This window comes from Peromyscus maniculatus, chromosome X (assembly GCF_049852395.1).
Source record: "Peromyscus maniculatus bairdii isolate BWxNUB_F1_BW_parent chromosome X, HU_Pman_BW_mat_3.1, whole genome shotgun sequence".
Taxonomy (NCBI): Eukaryota; Metazoa; Chordata; class Mammalia; order Rodentia; family Cricetidae; genus Peromyscus; species Peromyscus maniculatus.
This window is the reverse complement of record NC_134875.1, coordinates 126,182,126-126,202,278: the sequence shown is the minus strand read 5'-3', so window position 1 is coordinate 126,202,278 and position 20,153 is coordinate 126,182,126. Positions and strand designations below refer to the sequence as shown.

General features: G+C 34.1%; 1 protein-coding gene across 12 annotated transcripts in view; it reads left to right on the top strand.

Annotated features, from left to right (window-relative positions):
• Kdm6a (lysine demethylase 6A) overlaps positions 1-20,153 on the top strand; it is a 158,136-nt gene that overhangs the window by 134,593 nt on the left and 3,390 nt on the right. For all 12 annotated transcript variants that reach the window (XM_076562900.1, XM_006997080.4, XM_006997077.4 and 9 more), the window contains 4 exons: positions 3,342-3,456; positions 6,296-6,483; positions 7,350-7,491; positions 19,003-19,129. In XM_076562900.1, coding sequence (XP_076419015.1) covers positions 3,342-3,456; positions 6,296-6,483; positions 7,350-7,491; positions 19,003-19,129 — 572 coding nt within the window. The remainder of the gene's footprint in view (positions 1-3,341; positions 3,457-6,295; positions 6,484-7,349; positions 7,492-19,002; positions 19,130-20,153) is intronic.

Here is a 20,153-nt window from a genome sequence, read left to right as displayed (position 1 = left end):
AATATATTATCTTCTTCGGGGCCCATGGATTGACATGAAATTTCAGAGTAATGTTTTGAAATATGTAGCAATCACCATAATCCTAGCATCAATGAATTAGTACAATGAATAAGTACAGTACTCATAAGAAATAAAGTACCTATAGGTTGCATATCTCTGTTACATGTTTCAGTCTTTTACTTGAAGTAAACATAGCTTAAAATCCAGGAGTGCTTCCTTTCTTTGCCACCTTAATGAACCATAGCTTAAGAACCATTTCAAAATAGGACCATGTTTCTTCTGACTAAAAGATTATTACTTCCTATCTCTGGCTGTCCAGATGAATCTCCTTTGTAGAATATATAATTCATCTTTGGAGATCTAAGATCTAAGAATGAGTGTTATTAAACCAACAAACAACACAAATTGTTCCCTGGGGGAATCTTATGTACAGCCAATATTAGAACCATTGATTGTAGCTTTAGTCTCATGTCATTTGACAACTAATTCTGTATACTATACATAGTTTGAGAAAGGACAAAAAATTGTGGCATGAATGGCAAGAGAACCATGTTCTCCTTTCTGCTCCATCATTAGACAGCAATATAAATATTAGGGAGCAATCTAAATACTGTTTTTCTTCAGTCTTTAGTATCAGATTGATTGTACTTTGAAAACCATCCAATTTGAACTATTTTCTGCAAGTAATATGCCCTAGTTGAAAAGAATCTTTATTATAAATCTTAGGATAAAACAAAAATGAAGAATATTTGTCACTTGTGCCTATACTGTTGTGAATATTTTTTGAATATCTTATTACATTTATTGTGTATGCCAACATATGCTTGCACAAGCCTGCATGTATGTGCCTTAGCACACATGTGGAAGTCAATTTCTGTCCTTTTACCGTGTAGATCTAGAGGATTGAACTCTGGTTGTTCTGCTTGATTAATAGCAAATATTTTTATGTGCTGAGCCATCTCACTCCACACTGGATTCCCATGCCTCATCTGTCCATTTGTACATTTTAATTTGGTGGGGTACATCAGAAGGCTCTGAAAAATACACTAAGTACGTGCACTAGAAATCTTAACATTTTGCTATCTTCTTTAAATCATTTTTAATATTAGTTTAAAAATAGATTCTGTACATGAGAGAAAATGTGATACTTGTCTTTCTTAAGCCTGCCCACGCCATGTAGCATAATAATCTCCGATCCCATCTATTTTCCTGTAAGTGTTGTAATTTCATTCTTCTTACATCTGAGTAAAATTCATGCTGTGTATGTGTACCACAGTTTCTTTTATTTCATTTATCTAGGATAGTTTCATGTTTAGGCTATTCTGAACAGTGTGGCAGTCAGCATGAACATTATTTCTGTGTTATCTTGGCTTAAATTGTATCATACAGAAGTTGTGCTTGTAAAGTTTTTGAGGAATCTTTATACTGATTTCCATAGTGGCCATATTGTTTTACATTGCCACCAGAAGTGTGTAACAGTTCCTCTTTTCCCTACATCCTTACCAGGACTTTTTTCCTTTGTTTTGTTGATACTCTGTTTGGGTTTAGAGACAACAATTTCAATGCACTTTTAATTTTGCATTTTCCTGATGTCTGAGGATGCTAAGCACTTTTTCAAATATTTATTTGCTATTTATATTCCTTCTTTTGAAACCTTAGTTCATTAGCCCATTTATTGGATGAGGAAGAAGAGGAGTTTAATATTTTTGGTTCTTTATAGATTTCTACATAGTAATCCACTATATGATATGTCGTTGGTAATGGTTTTTCTCCCATTCTCTCAAAGGAATTATCTGAAGAATTTTTTTTAGGTGTCCAATAGAAATATGCAAATTATAATAATTTTAGAAGTCATTTTGATACATTAAAGTAGGAAAAGGTGATTGAAGTTAATTTTGCCCTATAATATTCAAAGTATAATCATATATAATCAATACAAAATTACAAAGATGTTTCACAATTTTTTCATACCAAGTATTTGAAATCCAGTGTATACTATGCAATTGCTACCACTTCCAGCTCACATTTTAAAGAGTTTTTGGTATTAGATGGCATGGTCTTACAAGAAATGTATATAATTTAATCAGTATAAGAAAATCACTTTGTGTGTCTTTGTACAAATAATTGTTCTAGTGTTACATTAATACAAGTGTTAGCTGTTTTTGCTTACTTTACAATCAGGCATATATATTTTAAGCTACAAGGTTGTGCTCAGGCTTTACTCTTAAAGAATTTTATATAGATGATTCAAGTTTTAGTAGCTCTGACTGTGACTAGAGCTCATTTTTATTTAGAATGCATACTATAGGACATCTCCAAATAATCTACCATTATATTGCTTGCCCTGAGATAGATGAAACAATAAGCCTTTGCCTCAGTTCTTTGGTAGAATCCACAGGTAGGTGAAAATAAAGTATAATTCCTTGGAAACTAAGTTTACTTTCCTCCATCTAGAATAAACAGGGGCCAGGACACCAGAAATACAAATTTTAAGTCTTTTAAGTTCATCACTTAGCCAGCAATGCAGAAAAGGCAAGATATAAAAGTACTATACTACAAATGTCTACTAGCTTTAACTTATGCCTTTCTTTTGGTCAAGTATTTATTTCATGGCAGTAAACCTATGTTTATCTCCCTGAGTTCTGATACAGTTGATCTTCATGTATGGAGAGAGGAGGAAGATCTATTTTGCCATTTTTTTGCTGGCACCAGTCCTTGAGAGTAGCTGTTTTAGTTTTTATTATTCTTTAAGGACTTGTTTTATTATTTTTAATTGTGTGTGCAAGTGCCCATGGAGGCCAGATCCCCTTGGAGCCACATGATGTGGTTTCTAAGTTCAAACTCAAGTCCTCTGAAAGAGCAGCATAGACTCTTACCTTCCGAGCCATCTCTCTCGCCTATAGCTATGTTTTTAAAACCAGGCTTTGTTCACAGTGAAAAGAAAAAAAGTAATAGCATCTATAACTAATATATATTGTTTATTAGACACAATTCTAATCGTTATTTCATTCATCTTCAAAATAACAAATATATAGAAATTGTTAATACTTATTCTTATATATAAGGAAAGTGAACTGAAGATGTTTTAACAGCTTGCTTTGGTTAATGTTACAACTGAGCCAGCAACCTATCAGAGCCTAAACTGTACTTTGCCTTCCATGTTAGCCTTTACTGAATAAGTTAGGAGTAGTTGACCAAACTCAGTCATAAAGCCAGACTCAACACTATAAACAACTGAATCTTTAACATTCTCTATTTAACATTTGAAAGGTTTAATGTCTAAAGACACGTTTTCTGTAGAATCAATATTATGTTGATTTATTTTTCTTTTCATCCTTTAGGTCATCAAGAAAATAATAACTTCTGTTCAGTTAATATAAATATTGGCCCAGGTGACTGTGAATGGTTTGTTGTTCCTGAAGGTTACTGGGGTGTTCTGAATGACTTCTGTGAAAAGTAGGTTTCCAAACTGAATTTTATTTAAACATAATTATTATAAAACAGTAACTGTAAAGGACAACTTACCAAACTGGATAGCCTAATGTGGACATATAGTCAGCTTTTAGTTACCATTTAGTGGGAAAATTCGTTTAAGTGATTCCAAACCTATTATTTTATGTTATGAGAAAACTTACAGTAAAGGTATAATGAAACCACTCTGAAATACAGTAGTAGGCATGAGTTTAGAGGTTAGGAATTTTCAGTTATTGGTTTCATTTTTTTAAATAATATATTAAAATACTTATTTAACAGGCATGTATTCTAAGAAAAAAATATTTCGTCAATGTTTTTAGAAAGTGAAAGAAATTCTGTAAGTGAACATACTTATCATTAGGAATAACTCAAGCTTGAACATAATACTCTTTGCCATGTCATCATGATATAAATTCTTTTTAAAACTGGCAACTTTTCCTGTAAAGGCTTTTTATAAAATTTAATTAAGTGCTTCAGGTTTTGCTTTTCTAATCAAAGAAAGTTTTTTTTTAAGAAACTAGAAATAGTCATCCTTTATTTATGTGTTATGTCTTAAAGAGTTCTTTGAATGCTTTTTAATTGATTTAAATTTAATCTCTCTAGTTAGAACTGTGTTCTTTTTTTTCTAAAAGGCACTCAATTATGCAAGCTTCTGGTATTTTCATTTAGTAATATAATTAGAAAATTATAAGTTAAAAGCACAAATAATTAGCATATATGGTATTTTGCCCCCATTTCAGTTAAATGTAGGGGGAGAGGCTACTGAAAGTATGTATATATGAAATTTGAAAACTAATTATACACATATTCCTTATACTAACATGTAATTTCTAACTTTGCTTTAAAAATCTTTGCTGTAGCCGGGCAGTGGTGGTGCACGCCTTTAATCCCAGCACTCGGGAGGCAGAGCCAGGGGGATCTCTGTGAGTTTGAGGCCAGCCTGGTCTACAGAGTGAGATCCAGGATAGGCACCAAAACTACACAGAGAAACCCTGTCTCTAAAAAAGAAAAAAAAAAAAAACTTTACTGTAAATATATGGACAATAATGACATCTATCATAATTGAAAAAAAATTTAAAGACCCTAATTTTTTTTTTAATTTAGAAAGATAATCACCTTATATTGTCTTCGCTAACACTTAGGTTTCATTCAATGCCAGAAAACTAGATAAAGAATTTTACAAATTCAAATGTATTGTTGAAATAACTTAACTTGTTCTACTTTATACCATGCATTATAGTCTTGTTGATTAATTAAGGTTGTTTGCCTGCTTTTAGTTAAAAAGTTTTCTCCATTTTTATGATGGTACTACAATACTGAAAAAAGGTTAAAATTTGTGTTAATAGCCTTTCTCTCTCTCTCTCTCTCTCTCTCTCTCTCTCTCTCTCTCTCTCTCTCTCTCTCTCTCTCTCTCCTCCCCTCCCTCCTTCCTTCTCTTTTTCTTTCTTTCTTTCTTTCTCTCTCTCTTTCTCTCTCTTCTCTCTCTCTCTCTCTCTCTCTCTCTCTCTCTCTCTCTCTCTCTCTCTCTCTCTCTCTTTCTTTCTTTCTTTCTTTTTTTTTTTTTTTTGCTTTATAGGGAACTGTATTTGCACAGCCAGCCAGTCCAATCTCTTTGCAGTTAGGCTGTCATTAGTAGTGTGTTCTAGAGAGTTTCTGAGAGTGGCCTGACATTTCACATTTTGTCAGAGAAAAAACTTAGAACTTGAGGGAGTCGTCTTGTTTTCTCCTTCTACCATTCGAGACTCAGGGATCAAACTCAGGTCCTCAGGCTTGGTGGCAGGTACTTTTACTAGCTGAGCCATCTTGCCAGCCCTGAATTTTTTTAAGGAATTAAAAAAGGAAAAAGTTCCAATTTAGGTCAAGGATTTTTCTCATAAAATCCTGGATAATAGATAGTTTACAGATTATATGGTCTCTGTTACGATTGTCATTGTAATACAAATTCAGCCATTGGTCATATGTCAATAAATGGTAATGTCTATCTTCTAATAAAGTTTGCTTATAAAATGTCATCAGGTCCATACTTTGTCAACTTTTATAAAATTAAACGTATATCTTCATATAAAATTTTAAGCAAATATTTCCACTGAGTTCTTCCCCCAAAATATAAGATTTGAAGTGGATAATTGAAATGTATAAAATTCTTTTATAGGAAAAGTTACTGTATAGTTTTTCTAAAGTACTTCATCTTATGATGAATAACCTGCAAAATATTAAAATAGAAGATTAGTAATAGGATCTATAGAATGTTTACAAAGTGGTGGTCATAGTAGTAGTCACAGTTATTGTGTGTACAAGTGTTTTCAACTGCCTAGTTTTAATTAGCTGATCTTTCAAACCATATAGAAGTTGACAAATTGTACCCCCTTTCCTCCTTATGAGTCAAAGCAGCAGTAGAGACCCTTTCTCAGATTGAGTGGAGTTTCTGATGTTTAAATAGTGTTGTTGTTGATGAATGTGAATGAATTCATCTCCATCCTCTGTCTTTTAGGGATTTCCAGGTACTGTAGGAAGAAAAGGGTTCATTCTCTAAAAGTGGGGTGGGGGCTTAATGAAATGAAATTAGAAGTAACAGTATGTGCTACTTGAGAGTAACTACAGATTCCATTTGAATCCTGAAGAAATAAATCCATGCTAGTGATGCTATCTTTAGATAAGTCTTTCTATACTATACTATAATTAATTTCACTCTTTATATACATTCAGCAATTTTATTACACTATCAGTTAAGCTTTATAGAAATTAATTATCATTAAAAAACCTTTCAACATTCTTGTTTTATAGAGTCCTTGATCCATTTCCTCTGTTGCTCTTATTTCAGAAATAATTTGAATTTCTTAATGGGTTCTTGGTGGCCCAACCTTGAAGATCTTTATGAAGCAAATGTTCCAGTGTATAGGTTTATTCAGCGACCTGGAGATCTGGTCTGGATAAATGCAGGCACTGTTCACTGGGTTCAAGCTATTGGCTGGTGCAACAACATCGCTTGGAATGTTGGTCCACTTACAGGTATTTTAAAAGAATATGCTTGAATAAAGATTTAACCTTAAAAAATAATAATAATAAATGTATTTTTTTCTTTAGAAGAAATTGTCTCCTTTTTAGTATAAGTTTTTAGTATAAAAGTTAACTATTGAGAATCTAAAACCATAAATCCTTAGCAAATGAAAGGTTTATATACATGGAAGATAAACTTGTAATTTTTAGAATCTTTGATTTTGTTTTATAAAATGGAGAAAAAAACTAAGTAAAAATACATTCTTTTAGATTTTCCTTTTTTTGTCCTGTATTATGTTTTATGAAATACAGTTTGAATTATGGTTATCCTCAGGCAATATTTCCTAGAGATTAAGAATGTGGCCTTTGGAGCCAGAAAGACCTGGATTGGGACTAGGACTTGACTTTTCTAAGTTTGGGCAAGTTACTTAATTTTTCCAATTCTTGATTTCTTCATCTGGTGATGGTAATAAAATCAATAAGGATATGCTAAGAATTAAATGAGATAATGGATAAAAAATTAGTTAAACACAATGCCTGGCACATGATAATAGCAGGCACTCTGTATATGATTACTACTGATATTATTGCCATAATTATCACAAAACAAAAATTTTTTTTTTTTGTAAGCCAGGCAGTGGTGGTGCATGCTTTTAATCCTATTACTTGGGAGGCAGAGACAGGCTGATCTCTGAGTTTGAGGCCAGCCTGGTCTGTAGAGTAAGTTACAGGACAGCCAGAGTTACACAGAGAAACCCTGTCTCAAAAAAAGAAAAAAATTTTTTGTAGTGCTTTGAAATTTTCATGAGGTGATAATGATTATCTTTACATCTTTTGATAGTTGTTTTTTTTTTTTTTTTTTAAATTTTTCTCCCCAGCCTGCCAGTATAAGTTGGCAGTGGAACGGTACGAATGGAACAAATTGCAAAGTGTAAAGTCAATAGTACCCATGGTTCATCTTTCCTGGAATATGGCACGAAATATCAAGGTTTCAGATCCAAAGCTTTTTGAAATGATTAAGTAAGTGCTTTTTAAAATTGCTGTACTGAATTCTTGGGCGGGGGGGTGGGGGGGTGGATTGTTAACTGTCAAATAATTTTCCCCCATAGAATTATGTTAACATTGAAACAAGATGATCCAGAAGTCTAGCAAAATATTAGAATCTGCTTGTTAAAATACAGTTCCTTTCCAAATAGCCCACTATGGTTTCAAAAGGAATAAAGTTATAAATTGTTCTACAGCAGAAGATTCAGTTTCTAATGCTTTCCCACTTTTCTCTGAACTACTGGATTTCTTAATAGAATTTTAAGTGTAATATTAAATGTCTACTTTTAGTCAGTGAAGGAAGAATATCACAGAATAATTGTTGTTACAGAGAAGTTAGTATAGGGAGTTGCCTAAAATGTCAGTTTTTATTATCTTATAATTGTTCACCATATTTTAGCTGTTTTAAACTTTATATGTTTGTATAAATTCTTATCTTAGTTTGAATGTGTATATATACTAGTAACCCATTGTCAGGTTCTACTTTGAAGTAATATTTTCAAACAGTTTTTTAAAATAATAATGTAAGTTTCACTCCCCAGAAACAGGGAATTCTGGTTTATATATAATATATATATATTATGGCTGGGGTGATGGTAAATCAGTAAATTACCCAAGTCAAAAGCTGAATATGGCAGCTGGTGTCTCAGCACTTGTGGGCAGAGACTGCCAGAATTCTGAAGTTCATTGGTCATTAGCCCAGCTAAATTGATGAACTCCAGATTCATTGGGAGATCCTGTCCCCAAATATAGGTGGAGAGACATTTGAGAAAGATACCTGACATCAACATGCATGTGTACCAGCACATGCAAAAATACATACAAAGTGTTCATACACACAAGATATATGGGAAATGATGGGTTTAACTGGGTCCTTTATTTTTTGAAAAACTTTTAAACACTGAATATGTATCAGAGAAGTTATAATGTATATTTCCTAAGTTTATTTGACTAATCTCTTTTACAGAATTGGCCTCAAAACTTCATTTTGACATGTTCTGCTTTACACTTACTGATATTTTGCTATAGTATATATATATTAAGTACTTCTCATGCAGGTATAACAATATAGTATGTGCTGTTTTCAAAATACTGTCTTTTTAAAATAATCTTAGTTATTTAAAATGATTTAAAACCTAAATCCAAATTTTATGTGTAGGCAAGGTAATATGTCTGAACTCTCTTATAGCAGTCTTTTATCATTTGCACTATTTTACCTCATCCTAGGACCAGGTAAAATATATATGAAGATAAAAAGGAACAAAATCAAAGCATAAAATATAATGTACTTATCATGCCTTTACAAATTGGATAGTAGGCACCATACTCACCATATGCGCATACTTGATCATGCCTGGGCCTTGTCTTACTCATTTAAGCTATTATGTCTCAGAATAGTTACTTTGCTTAAAATAGCAAATTTATTGCTTACTGATCGTTTGGTTTTGGTGGGTAGAGGTATTGACCATGTTGAATAACTCAGATTATCAAAAGGTAAAGAGATGATTTAATTATTTACTAACATTTGTTCTTTTTGCTCTTGAAATGGGATATCACCCTGTATCTCAAACTGGCCTGGAACTTACTATGTAGTCCAGTATGGCAATGAACTCTTCTTAGCAATTCTCCTATCTGCCTCACCCTCTTGAGTTCTAATGATTTACAGGCATGAACCACCACTGATGAGACAGTATAATTGAAAAAAGCTGTTAAGTGATATCTATGTAGATTGGGTAGTTCATTCCATTCCATTTTGAATTGATTAGGGTTTTATAATTGGAAACAGATTTATAAAAGTCATTAAGGTGTAATTCCTACTTAGCACAGTAGTCCTCTCTTTTAACATTTATAATTTATGGTTATCCAGCAGCTTCTTGAAAATTCTCTTTAGTTTAAATGTTTTATAAATTGGTTTAAAATTTACCTGCTTTTTTTCTCAGTTCTTTAAATATAATTAAATTAGGTTTGAAACCTGTTCAAGAACTGTTTGAGAACCAGTTGTATTACTAAAGGACATACAGTGGTATAAAGATAAATTTGCTAATTTTGCAGGGCATAATAAGTTGGACTTTCTTTGGACCGCCAGTTCCCTAATAAGACATGGAGACTTATCAATTATGAAAGCTTGGCTTTAGCTTAGGCTTGTTCCCAACTAACTCATAACTTAAATTAACCCATTTATATTAATCTACATTCTGCCATGTGGCTCATTACCTCTCCTCCATACTGTATGACTGACTCCCTCCACAGCTCACTGGCGAATATCGCCTCTCTTCATCCCAGAGTTCTTCTCTTTCCTGAAATCCTTCCTATCCTCTCTTGCTTAGCTATTGGCTTTCAGCTCTTTATTAAACCAATCAGAAGGTGCCTAGGCAGGCAAGGTAAAATAGCGACACATCTTCACACAGTGTGATCAACTATCCCTCAACATTCTGGTGCTGTAATAGGAAGAGACTACCATGCAGGAGGTCTGAGAGGTGATGTATTTATAGGTATAAGATACAATAGAAAAATATTTGGGTAGAGATGGTAAGAATGCTACTTTTACTAAAGGCATGAGGGGAGATACATGAGACTCAAGGTGGAATCTGTGCTTACACCTGAATAATGAGGAAAAGTGCTGACTACTGTGATAAAAAAGACCAGTGTGACTAGAGCCAGTGTAAAAAGAAAAGTGATAGTGATTAGATCAACGTAACAAAATGAAGTTTGTCCATGAACTTTTGGGACATGGTAAGAAGTTCATATATTGGTTCTAAATATTGATGCTCACCATCAGAGGGTTTTAAGCAGGAAAGGAAGATGTTTCAGCTCCACTATAAGAAAATAGACACGGTTGTTTTGTGGGGAACAGAATCCGAAAGGCAAGGTTAGGTTTATCCTCTTTCTTCTCTTTATTGTTGTGATGTCTTGCGCACCTGTATTTACCTGTTTTCCATTTTACGTGGCACTACAAAATGTCTAATTATCTGGCTCTTGATTGCATTCCTCATTAAATTAAAAATTCTGCTCCCAACTTGGATCACCAGATGTGATTAAGAAGCTTTTTTTGTAATTTTACCAATTGAAAGTGGTAACCACCAGTATAAGCCTCTTAGCCTTGCTTCATAAGATTCCTTTAACAATGCATTAGTCATTGCTATAAAGTACACTTTTTACCAACCAAACATCTTGCTTTCGTATAATAAATATTAACGATCTTTTGTTTGATGACTGACTACAAGCTCTGGGCTACTCACTGAAGATTTAGTTTAGTTAGTACACATAAGTAAACAGAATGAAAGAAGTACAATAAGTCCATTGGAGTCTTCCAGAGTCTAGGAAAGTTCTTTTAACTGTACGTTCTCCTGAGTTCAATCCCCAACATTGCCAAAACACAAAAAGAAGCTATGTGTTCTAGGGAGACATATAATTTGTATAAACATTGAAAATATAGACAGGATGAGAATGGCACCTAAAGTCAACTGTCTTACTTATTTTTCTATTGTTGTGATAAAACACCAGGACCACGTCAACTTATAAAAGAAATCATTTAATTTTGGAAGCGTGGCAGCAGGCAGGTGCTGGAGCAGTAACTGAGAGCACACATCTCCATCCACAAGCACAATTGTGGCAGAGAACTAACTGGGAATGGTGTGGGCCACCCCTCCCTACCCCGCAGTGACATACCTCCTCCTCCAACAAAGCCACGCCTCCTAAACTTTCCCAGTTCCACTAATTGGGGACCAAACATTCAAATATATGAACCATTGTTATTTAAAAACACAAACTTAATACCGCATCCAGGGCACCATCAGAAAAACACTTTGTTTTATCTGTAAATGGACCAGTAGGAAAGCACTTCTAAATGAGAAGAAGGTTCAGAAATGATCTCAGCAAAGACATACAAGAGTATTCAGGACAAGCATATTAGGGAATTCAGAATTTTGGGATTTTTAAAAAGGCAATAGATAATTTTACCTTCTCTGCAAAGTCTATCACAATGTCCTAGAATAAAACACATAGACTATTTCTGTAGTAAAACATATGCTAGTCATTGTGATGAGCTAAGTGAAATCTCCAAATAATTCCAGGTTAACTTTCAATACCAAATGAGTTTATGAAAAATTGGGATATTAATAATATGCCATTATAGACTTGTATTTGCTTTTTTAAAATTGAACAGTCTAATTATTCATGGGCTTCCCTTCCAGAATAAAAGTTAATACAGACAATGACATGCAGTTTTCACAGTAGCAAAAATTATCTCAAAAGTGATATGTATAATTATTACCCAATACTCATACTGAGCAATAGATTACACTGCTAATAGAAATAACCATTAAGAAATACTTTTCAGAAAGACCTTTCTTTTCCATTGTTTGCTTTTTTACCCTTAAATTTGTTAGTGTTCTTTTTTTCCCTGAAAAAAAAAAAAACGAACTTATTCATATAATAAATTCTGAGCATGCTTTTCCTTTTCCCCAACTCTTCCACCCCTCCGTCCACCCAATTCCATGCCCTTTCTTTTCTCTAAAAAAAGAAGAAACACACCCCCTGCAGAAACAGAAACCAAAATATATAAGCAAAAAGCTAGTAGGACAGAAAATGCCCAAGCAAAGCAGTATGAGACAAAAAGTCTACAAAAATACCACTGAGTTGAATTTGTTTTATATTGTCTATCTACTGCTGGGCATGAGGTCTACTGTGAAGTATAGTTAATATACCCAGTGAGCCTTCATTGGAGAAAACTAATTTTACCTTTGCCAGGTGGGTATCAATTGTAGATAACTTTTTGATTAAGGGTGGGAGACTGTGTCCACTTCTCCCTTTCAGTGCTAGGACCATGTTTGTCTTGAATGTGTGTGTGTGTGTGTGTGTTGCCGGTCTTTTGAGTTCATAGGTGCACCAGCCAGTCCTGTTTATATCTGGAAGACACTGCTTCCTTTGAGTCATCTATCCCCTGTGGCTCATACAATCTTTCCCTGAGCCTTGAGGGATTTGATGAAGACATCCCATTTAGAACTGAGTATAGCAAAATCTCTCATTTTCTGCACATTATTGAGTTGTGGGCCTACTGTGTTCCCATCTACTACAAGAGGAAGCTTCTCTGATGGCTGAGCAAAGTACTGGTGTTTGGGTATAGCAGAATGCCATTAGGAGTCATTTTGCTGCTATATTCCTTTAGCAAAAATATTTGATTTTCCTCAAGGCCAATGGCCTGTCCAGTCTCAGATAAACCTGTATTTGAACTGAATAGGTTAGTAATAAGAAATGATGGTATTGCTTGGTGTAATCTACTAGTTACTTATCATTTTTAGAAGGAATTGCCTATATTCTTTAAATAAGTCAGCATCACTCATGATTTTAAAATACACTCATTCTGTTTCAGTTTTCCAAGTAAGTGATTGAAATATTATCTTGATTACTTGACTCATTTCATAAAGCAATGAACTTGACTTGAAATGATCATGACCAAACACCTCACGAAAATTTTATTGGGAAGACCATAAATAACATTCTGTTGATTTCATTGAACATTTAAATGAATAGAACCTTTTCTGCTACATATCCCATATACTACAAATGAAATTTGTTTCTCCTTCCTTAGACCATGCTTAGGTAAGCTTTCTTAGGTTTTAACTTTTTTAGTAGTAGAAGAGTATATATTAAAACAGACTTGATGTTGATAACATATTCTAATGAGAAGTCTTTAGAACTTTTAAAAGTATTTTTAATGATGATCATTGTTGCATGCAAAAGTCATTTAGGTAGCAAGTCTTAAATAGAAGGCAGAAGATTTAGAGACATGAATTAAAAGGTAATTGTTACAGTTTAGAGGAGAGAGACAAAAGTTAGAGAGTAAAACTAACTGTACTTGATTGATTAGTGGTGGAAGTGAAAAAGAAGTCTTTATTGCTGGACTTTGTCTTAGAACACACAGTTGGGCTGGAGAGATGGCTCAGAGGTTAAGAGCATTGGCTGCTCTTCCAGAGGTCCTGAGTTCAATTCCCAGCAACCACATGGTGGCTCATATTTGGATTTAATGTCTTCTAGCATGCAGGTGTACATGCAGATAGTATACTCATATACATAAAATAAATAAATATTTAAAAACACACAGTTGGACATTTGTGCTTATTAATTAAATTGGGATATAAGAAGAATTAGTGCAGGAAATGATTATTACCAATGTGGCTGGCATAAAGCAGCACAGAATTCTTATGACTTAATTTTTAATTAAGCAGTCAAGTGAGTGAATGGTTATGCTGACTTAGAAATCAGTCTGAAATACACATTGTAATTCTTGGGTAGCTGAACAGTAATTACTTCAGGTGATAGCTGTTATGCTTTTCTGAACTCTTACTAGTTTTTTGAAGTACAGTAGTACCCACACAAAGCAATAAATTGAAGTCTTGAAAGTTAAGTCTCCTGGTCTCTTCTTTTACTTTATTCAACTGTGACAATTTTCCAAGGGCTGGCGGTATAGATCAGGACTTGTATAGCTTCCAAGGCTCTGGATTCAGTCCTTCACTTTTAAAGTATAAGAATTTATATGTAACACATTGCTATCTACCCTAAACTTATTCTTTTTCCTCCAATTTCTAGTTTGAAATTTTATAACCTCCTTACCATATATATTTAGCAGTTCCTATAGATTCATACATGTGAACACACTTTTTGGTTGAGCCACATGAAAAAGTAATTTGTGGGCATGATGACATCCCCACCAGATACTTCATTCTCACAAGAATAAAGAAAAGCTACATATGCATGGGGCCATTTACCATATCTAAGGAATATGAAATTAACTAGTGTAAATTAATACATGCACTGTCCGCTGTGGTGATATATTGTGTACCCTAATAAAATTTGCCTGAAGATAAGAGAGACAAAGGAACAAGCCACTGCCACATCTTACCTCTAGGACTCTTCAGCCTGAAAAGCCTCTAGTTCCTGACTCCTCACGCCTTATATATACCTCTCTGCCCAGCCATTACTTTCTTCTTAGTGCTGGGATTAAAGGTGTGTGACTCCCAGGTATTGGGATTAAAAGTGTGTGCCACCACTGCCCGACTCTGTTTCTCTCTTAGCCTGAGTCAATCTCATGTAATCCAGTGTGGCTTTGAACTCACAGAGATCCAGACAGATCTCTGCCTCCTGAGTGCTAGGATTAAAGGTTTGTGCCACCACTGCATGGCCTCTATACTTAATCTAGTGGCTTGTTCTGTTCTCTGATCTTCGGGCAAATTTTATTAGGGTACATAGTATCACCATAGTCCATATATAGATCACCCAAAAAAACTGTTTGTAGTTTCAATACTAAATAAAATGAGATATTTGTACTGGTTCTTAGTTGCCTGATCACAGGAATCATTTGATTCTCTACTTAAAATTCTGTTTTTACCCAGTCAAAGCTCTACTAGAAGAACTCTGGAGAGAATTTCTTTCATAAGGACCCAGTGAAAGCTTATGATCAGGAAAGTTAGAAACACTACAGACTAAATAAGATTGATTTTCAAGACTAGAAAGTTTTTGTTTTTGTTTTTAAAATTTTTCTTTTTTACCTTGCAGTTTACGATTAGTACAGAGTTTTTAAGCTATAAATTGAAATGACTTTTAAGTGTTAACTTCTCTGATTCCTATTTTACAAATGAGATGTTCTATAGTTGTTCAGTTATAACTGAACAGCATTTCTCCCAACACTGCATAGGTGACACACAAAGGTCAATCCATAGAGAGTATACATACAGTGTAATAATCCTGTTGGCTTTCTTACATGTTGCTGGGGTTTAATATATAATTGTGGAGTATTTTTGTTGTTGTTGTTTCCTTTTTTCCCCTGGTCACATGATTAGCATATTTGCTTTTATGCTTATTTTTGTTCAGGAAGTAAAATTTTTTAAACTACTCATTTTATCATTGACTTAGTGATTGATTTTCAGCTCTGTGCTTGATTTAAATGAAACTCTTAGATGACATAGTGTTACTCAGATACCCACTGTTGTCAAAGGATAAACAGTCGTGATCTGATGGGTAGTATGAGAGCTTTGAAGATATTAGCTTGCTTTTTGTTGCTGATTAAGAGAGACCTGTCTTGGCTAACCACCTCTGGGAATGCTTAAAATTTGTAAAGAATTGTAAAGTACCATGTCAGATTAACCTTCGTTTCTTCTGTAATGTAGAAACTTAACCAAGATGCCCCTAAAATGTCAGAATAGCTCTGAATGTTCCTAGCTTCTGGGCTCATTCCTGTTACTCTCTTGTCCCTAAAACTTCACCTGAAAATTAAAATTTTACAAGAAAAATTGTTTGAAATTGTGTTTGAAAAACTGTTCTTTACCGGCCGGGCAGTGGTGGTGCACGCCTTTAATCCCAGCACTCGGGAGGCAGAGGCAGGAGGATCTCTGTGAGTTCGAGGCCAACCTGGGCTACAAAGTGAGTTCCAGGAAAGGCGTGAAGCTACACAGGGAAACCCTGTCACACACACACACACACACACACACACACACACACACACACACACACACACAAAATTGTTCTTTACCTCATGGCATTCCTTCTTTACACAAGAGGGCTTTCCCCGTCTTCCTGCCCAAATCTAAATTGATACAGTCAAAGTAAGAAATTTCAGCTATGGAATAGAAAATCTCCCTTCATTTGAAAATTTTCTCTTCCTCCTTTTAGTGCCCATGATATCCTGGATAGCTTGGTTCAACATGTCAGTTTATGAATATAGTGTTTTCATTTTCATTCTCCTTATGAAGTTGTCCTCTAAAATTTCACTTCTCTTTTCAAATCAGTTTTTGGCTGGACTAGAGTCTACTGTGTAACTTCAAATGTACTATGCTTTCAGCATCCTTCTGTGGTTGTCTTTTTGTTTTCTTATTTTAATGTATATATAAGACAAGAGTCTCACTGGGCTGTTCAGGCTAATCTAAACTTCTCTTCCTGCCTTTGCCTCCTAAATGCTAGTAAGATTGTAGATACCACTATACCCACCTATCCTCTTTTTTTTAGTTTTTCATCCAAACAGTTAAAAAGCAGGACTTGACTGTTACAGGATTGTCTTTCTCTAGCTGCTAAAATAATTTCTGACCCTGTTCTTAAAATGTACTTACAAAAAAAATAGCATTTTTTTATCTTAGATAATTTTGTTATTTGATTTATTCTTTAATTCTTAGTAAAATGACATCTTAACTGCTGTCAGATGAGAACATTGATTCTATGACTTCCCTAGATTCATTGCCCTTGAATCTTTTGATTTGCAGTTAAATCACATCTTTTTAAAAGCCTGTCCATTGCTTGTCTCTAAATTCTCTACTTCAACTTCTAAACACAAAATTTCATTGTTAAAAATGAAACAAGGAAAAATGAAAGCAAGGAAAAAGTGTAGTTTGTTTTACATTTTCAGACTCTTGTAACAAAATAAAAATTACAGAGTAATGATTGCAGAAGACTATTCCTAGCACCCTCTAACTATAGGTAAATTACCAAAGTAATTAATGGCATTGAAGGTTCATTTTATGAATAAAGACTAAAAGAATACTCTATAGATCCACATCTCTGTGTTTCAGGGTGGGGGTGAGAGGATAGAGGGAGTGAGAGTAGGACATGGAAAGTACCCGAAAAGAAGAAATACGACAGTATGAGATGGAGAAGCTTGAGGCTTCCTTCTTTTCAAACCCCTAATTCAACTAGTCTAGTGGCTTGTCGTTTTGTTGTGTTTTTTTTTTTTTTCATAGAAATTTAGTTGTACTGAGGCCCAAGTTCCATCCATTTGCAATACACAGATAACCCTCCTAACTGAGCAGTTAGGGAATTTAATTGGCATAAGGCAAGTGAAATACCAGATACAGTTCCCGTGCCTGGTTATTTTTTTATTCATTTTTATTTATATTATTTTGTTTGCCTTTATAGGAGTATAGTTGAATTTACAAATCTTCCTTAGATATCTGCAGTTTAGGCATTAAGAAGAAAAATGCTATTTTGAAGCTTTGCATTAAAAAAAAAACGAGTAAGATCTGTGCCTTTAGAGGTGAGCTATATGGAACACAGAGGAGGGAAGACAGTAGCAGGAACCAAAGGCATGGTCTCAAATTTTGCTGTGATAGAAGTTTTTAGCTGTTTTGGTACCCTAAATATATACATATATACATACTTACTCTGACAACTGCTTTTAGGTTTGACATTTAACCAGAGCCTAAGGCATTAGTTTTATTTTTAAATAAGTTAAACATTGAAAAATTCAAGAAACCAAATACAGTGAATGTCTTGGAATATGATCCTTAAAGAAAGCCTGCAACCCTAAAGTTGAGATTACTATGTGTTTTGTAAGATTATAGCTAAATAAATAATTTTTTAGTCATATCCCTCAGGGATTAATATTTATGGGTTCTGGAAATAGCAATACTTTACCCTGTTAACTAATGATGGAATTAAGATGAAGATAAGTATACTATTACTTTTATCTTGAATTTTAATTGTTTTACAATCAACTATTTATTAACACCTACTGTAAATGACATTAAGACAGTGAGTAGACTAGATGAGACTTTTGCTTTCAAGATGATACTTAGTTGATTACCCCTTTCTTTATGGTACTTTGGAAATTGCTTCAGAGATTTGTCTAGTTCAGCTGCTCTGTTCAAATGGAAAATCTGAGTTACAGGAGAGTAAGAATATAACAGTTCCAAGTAGTGATAATAAACTTGGAAAATTGGCACAAATTGTGAGAACTAGAAGAGGTACACATTACAAGAAAAGTTCTATTGTGTTACTATAACTGGATTCTACTGTTATCTTAAGTTAAAATGTAGAAATTCGTGTCTGTTTCTCTTCTACCATAGTTAAACCAATTTTGTACCTTGTAGTTAATGAATTTATACATTATTCTCTATGCATGGACTCTGGAGTTAAACAGCTACACAGATGATGATGTTAATGAGTGTTTAGGTGGTATGAATAGAGATGATGTGTCTTCCTGCCTGCTGTTCATATCTGGAATTTAGACCCCTTTATGTATGGGGATTGATGCTTGAAGAGGTTAATCAATTCGCCTAGCTAAGAACCCAAGTTAACAACTCATTTAAACAAGGAGTCAGTTTTTATATATTAAGACCTGTTGTGATGTTCGGATACCAATTAATCTCAACTATAAATGGCATGATATTATCATCCTTAGAGTTGCTGAGCATTTGCCCTATTTTTTTTAATCTGATAATATCTGAAAAACTGACAAATGAGCTGGGCATGGTAGCTTACACCTATTATATCAGCACTTGGAAAGCAGAGGTGAGATTGATTATGACAAGCTTGAGGCCACTCTCAAATGCGATAGATAGATCTCAAAAATGTCTGGGAAGGAGGAGCAGAAGACCAACAGCAAAAGGAAAATAGATGTTAGAACCAAGTCTCTTGGCATTATTTCTAATTGGTTTATCTCTTAGGTGAAAAAAAAAACGCAATATTTAGTTGCTAGTAATGAGTAATTTTCCCTTATCTTAGGTATTGTCTTCTGAGAACTCTAAAGCAGTGTCAGACATTAAGGGAAGCTCTAATTGCTGCAGGGAAAGAGATCATATGGCATGGGCGGACAAAAGAAGAACCAGCTCATTATTGTAGCATTTGTGAGGTAAGTCATAGTTCTTGCCCACAGTTGTTTATAAAAAAGTGCTTTTGATTTTTTTAATTGATACTTTTTTGGTAATACATTTTTCTGTGATTAGCATTATGTTCAATTTTTATATTTTCTCATCAGATAATAATATTTAATGGTGTAATATCTCATTAATTATTAGCTAATCTTAAAAGTATCTACTGTAGCATCATTTGGCTGGTAGAACATTAACCAATAAGAAAAGTTGTGAGATTTTAGATTGGGAGCAACCTTGATGTACACAGATGTCAATAAACTGGGTTGAGTATAGCTTGGTGTGTTTTGGTGTTTAGTTCTCTCTGGTGGAGTTCACAGTTCACTTGTCAGTCTTTTCCTGTGGCTAAGGGGTGCAGGAAGAGCAACAGCAGAGTGGTACCCTGGTCTGAAGGAACTTAAAATCTTTTGGAGGGAGATAAATTACAATCAACTAATAGTACTGCACATCTATAATGAATGTGAAGGTGGGCTTAGTAGGAAAATGCAGAGAGGGAAATAATTGATGTAATTTTCCTTTCTGATATTGGCAATAAGAGCTGACAAAAACAAAGAATCCATAGCTTTTAGCTCACTCTTGAATGATGAGTATGATTTCAGCAGGCTACAAACTCTACGGGTTGACTTAATAGGTACCATGAGTGGAGAAATGGAATGATTTTAGAAGAGGATAGGTAGTCTAGTGTGGCTACAATACTGACAGTACAGATTCTTCTCATAAATCCAGGTGACATGTAGCTTTCAGTATGTCTTGAATGTGGTCAAATAATGTGACATTTATTCCAAGTCATTGAATCCACCAGAAACTTTTGAGAAGTCAACAAAGTCAGATGTCTGTTTCAATGAAAAAAATGATTAGAGAGGACAGAGAAAATGAGTCCCTTTGCCTATGCTAGACTAGGACATGGCAATGGATTGTTAAAATGGTACAAAATTTTAAATAAACGGTGGTTCTCAGCCTTCGTAATGCTGCAACTCTTTAATAAGTTCCTCATGTTGTGGTGAT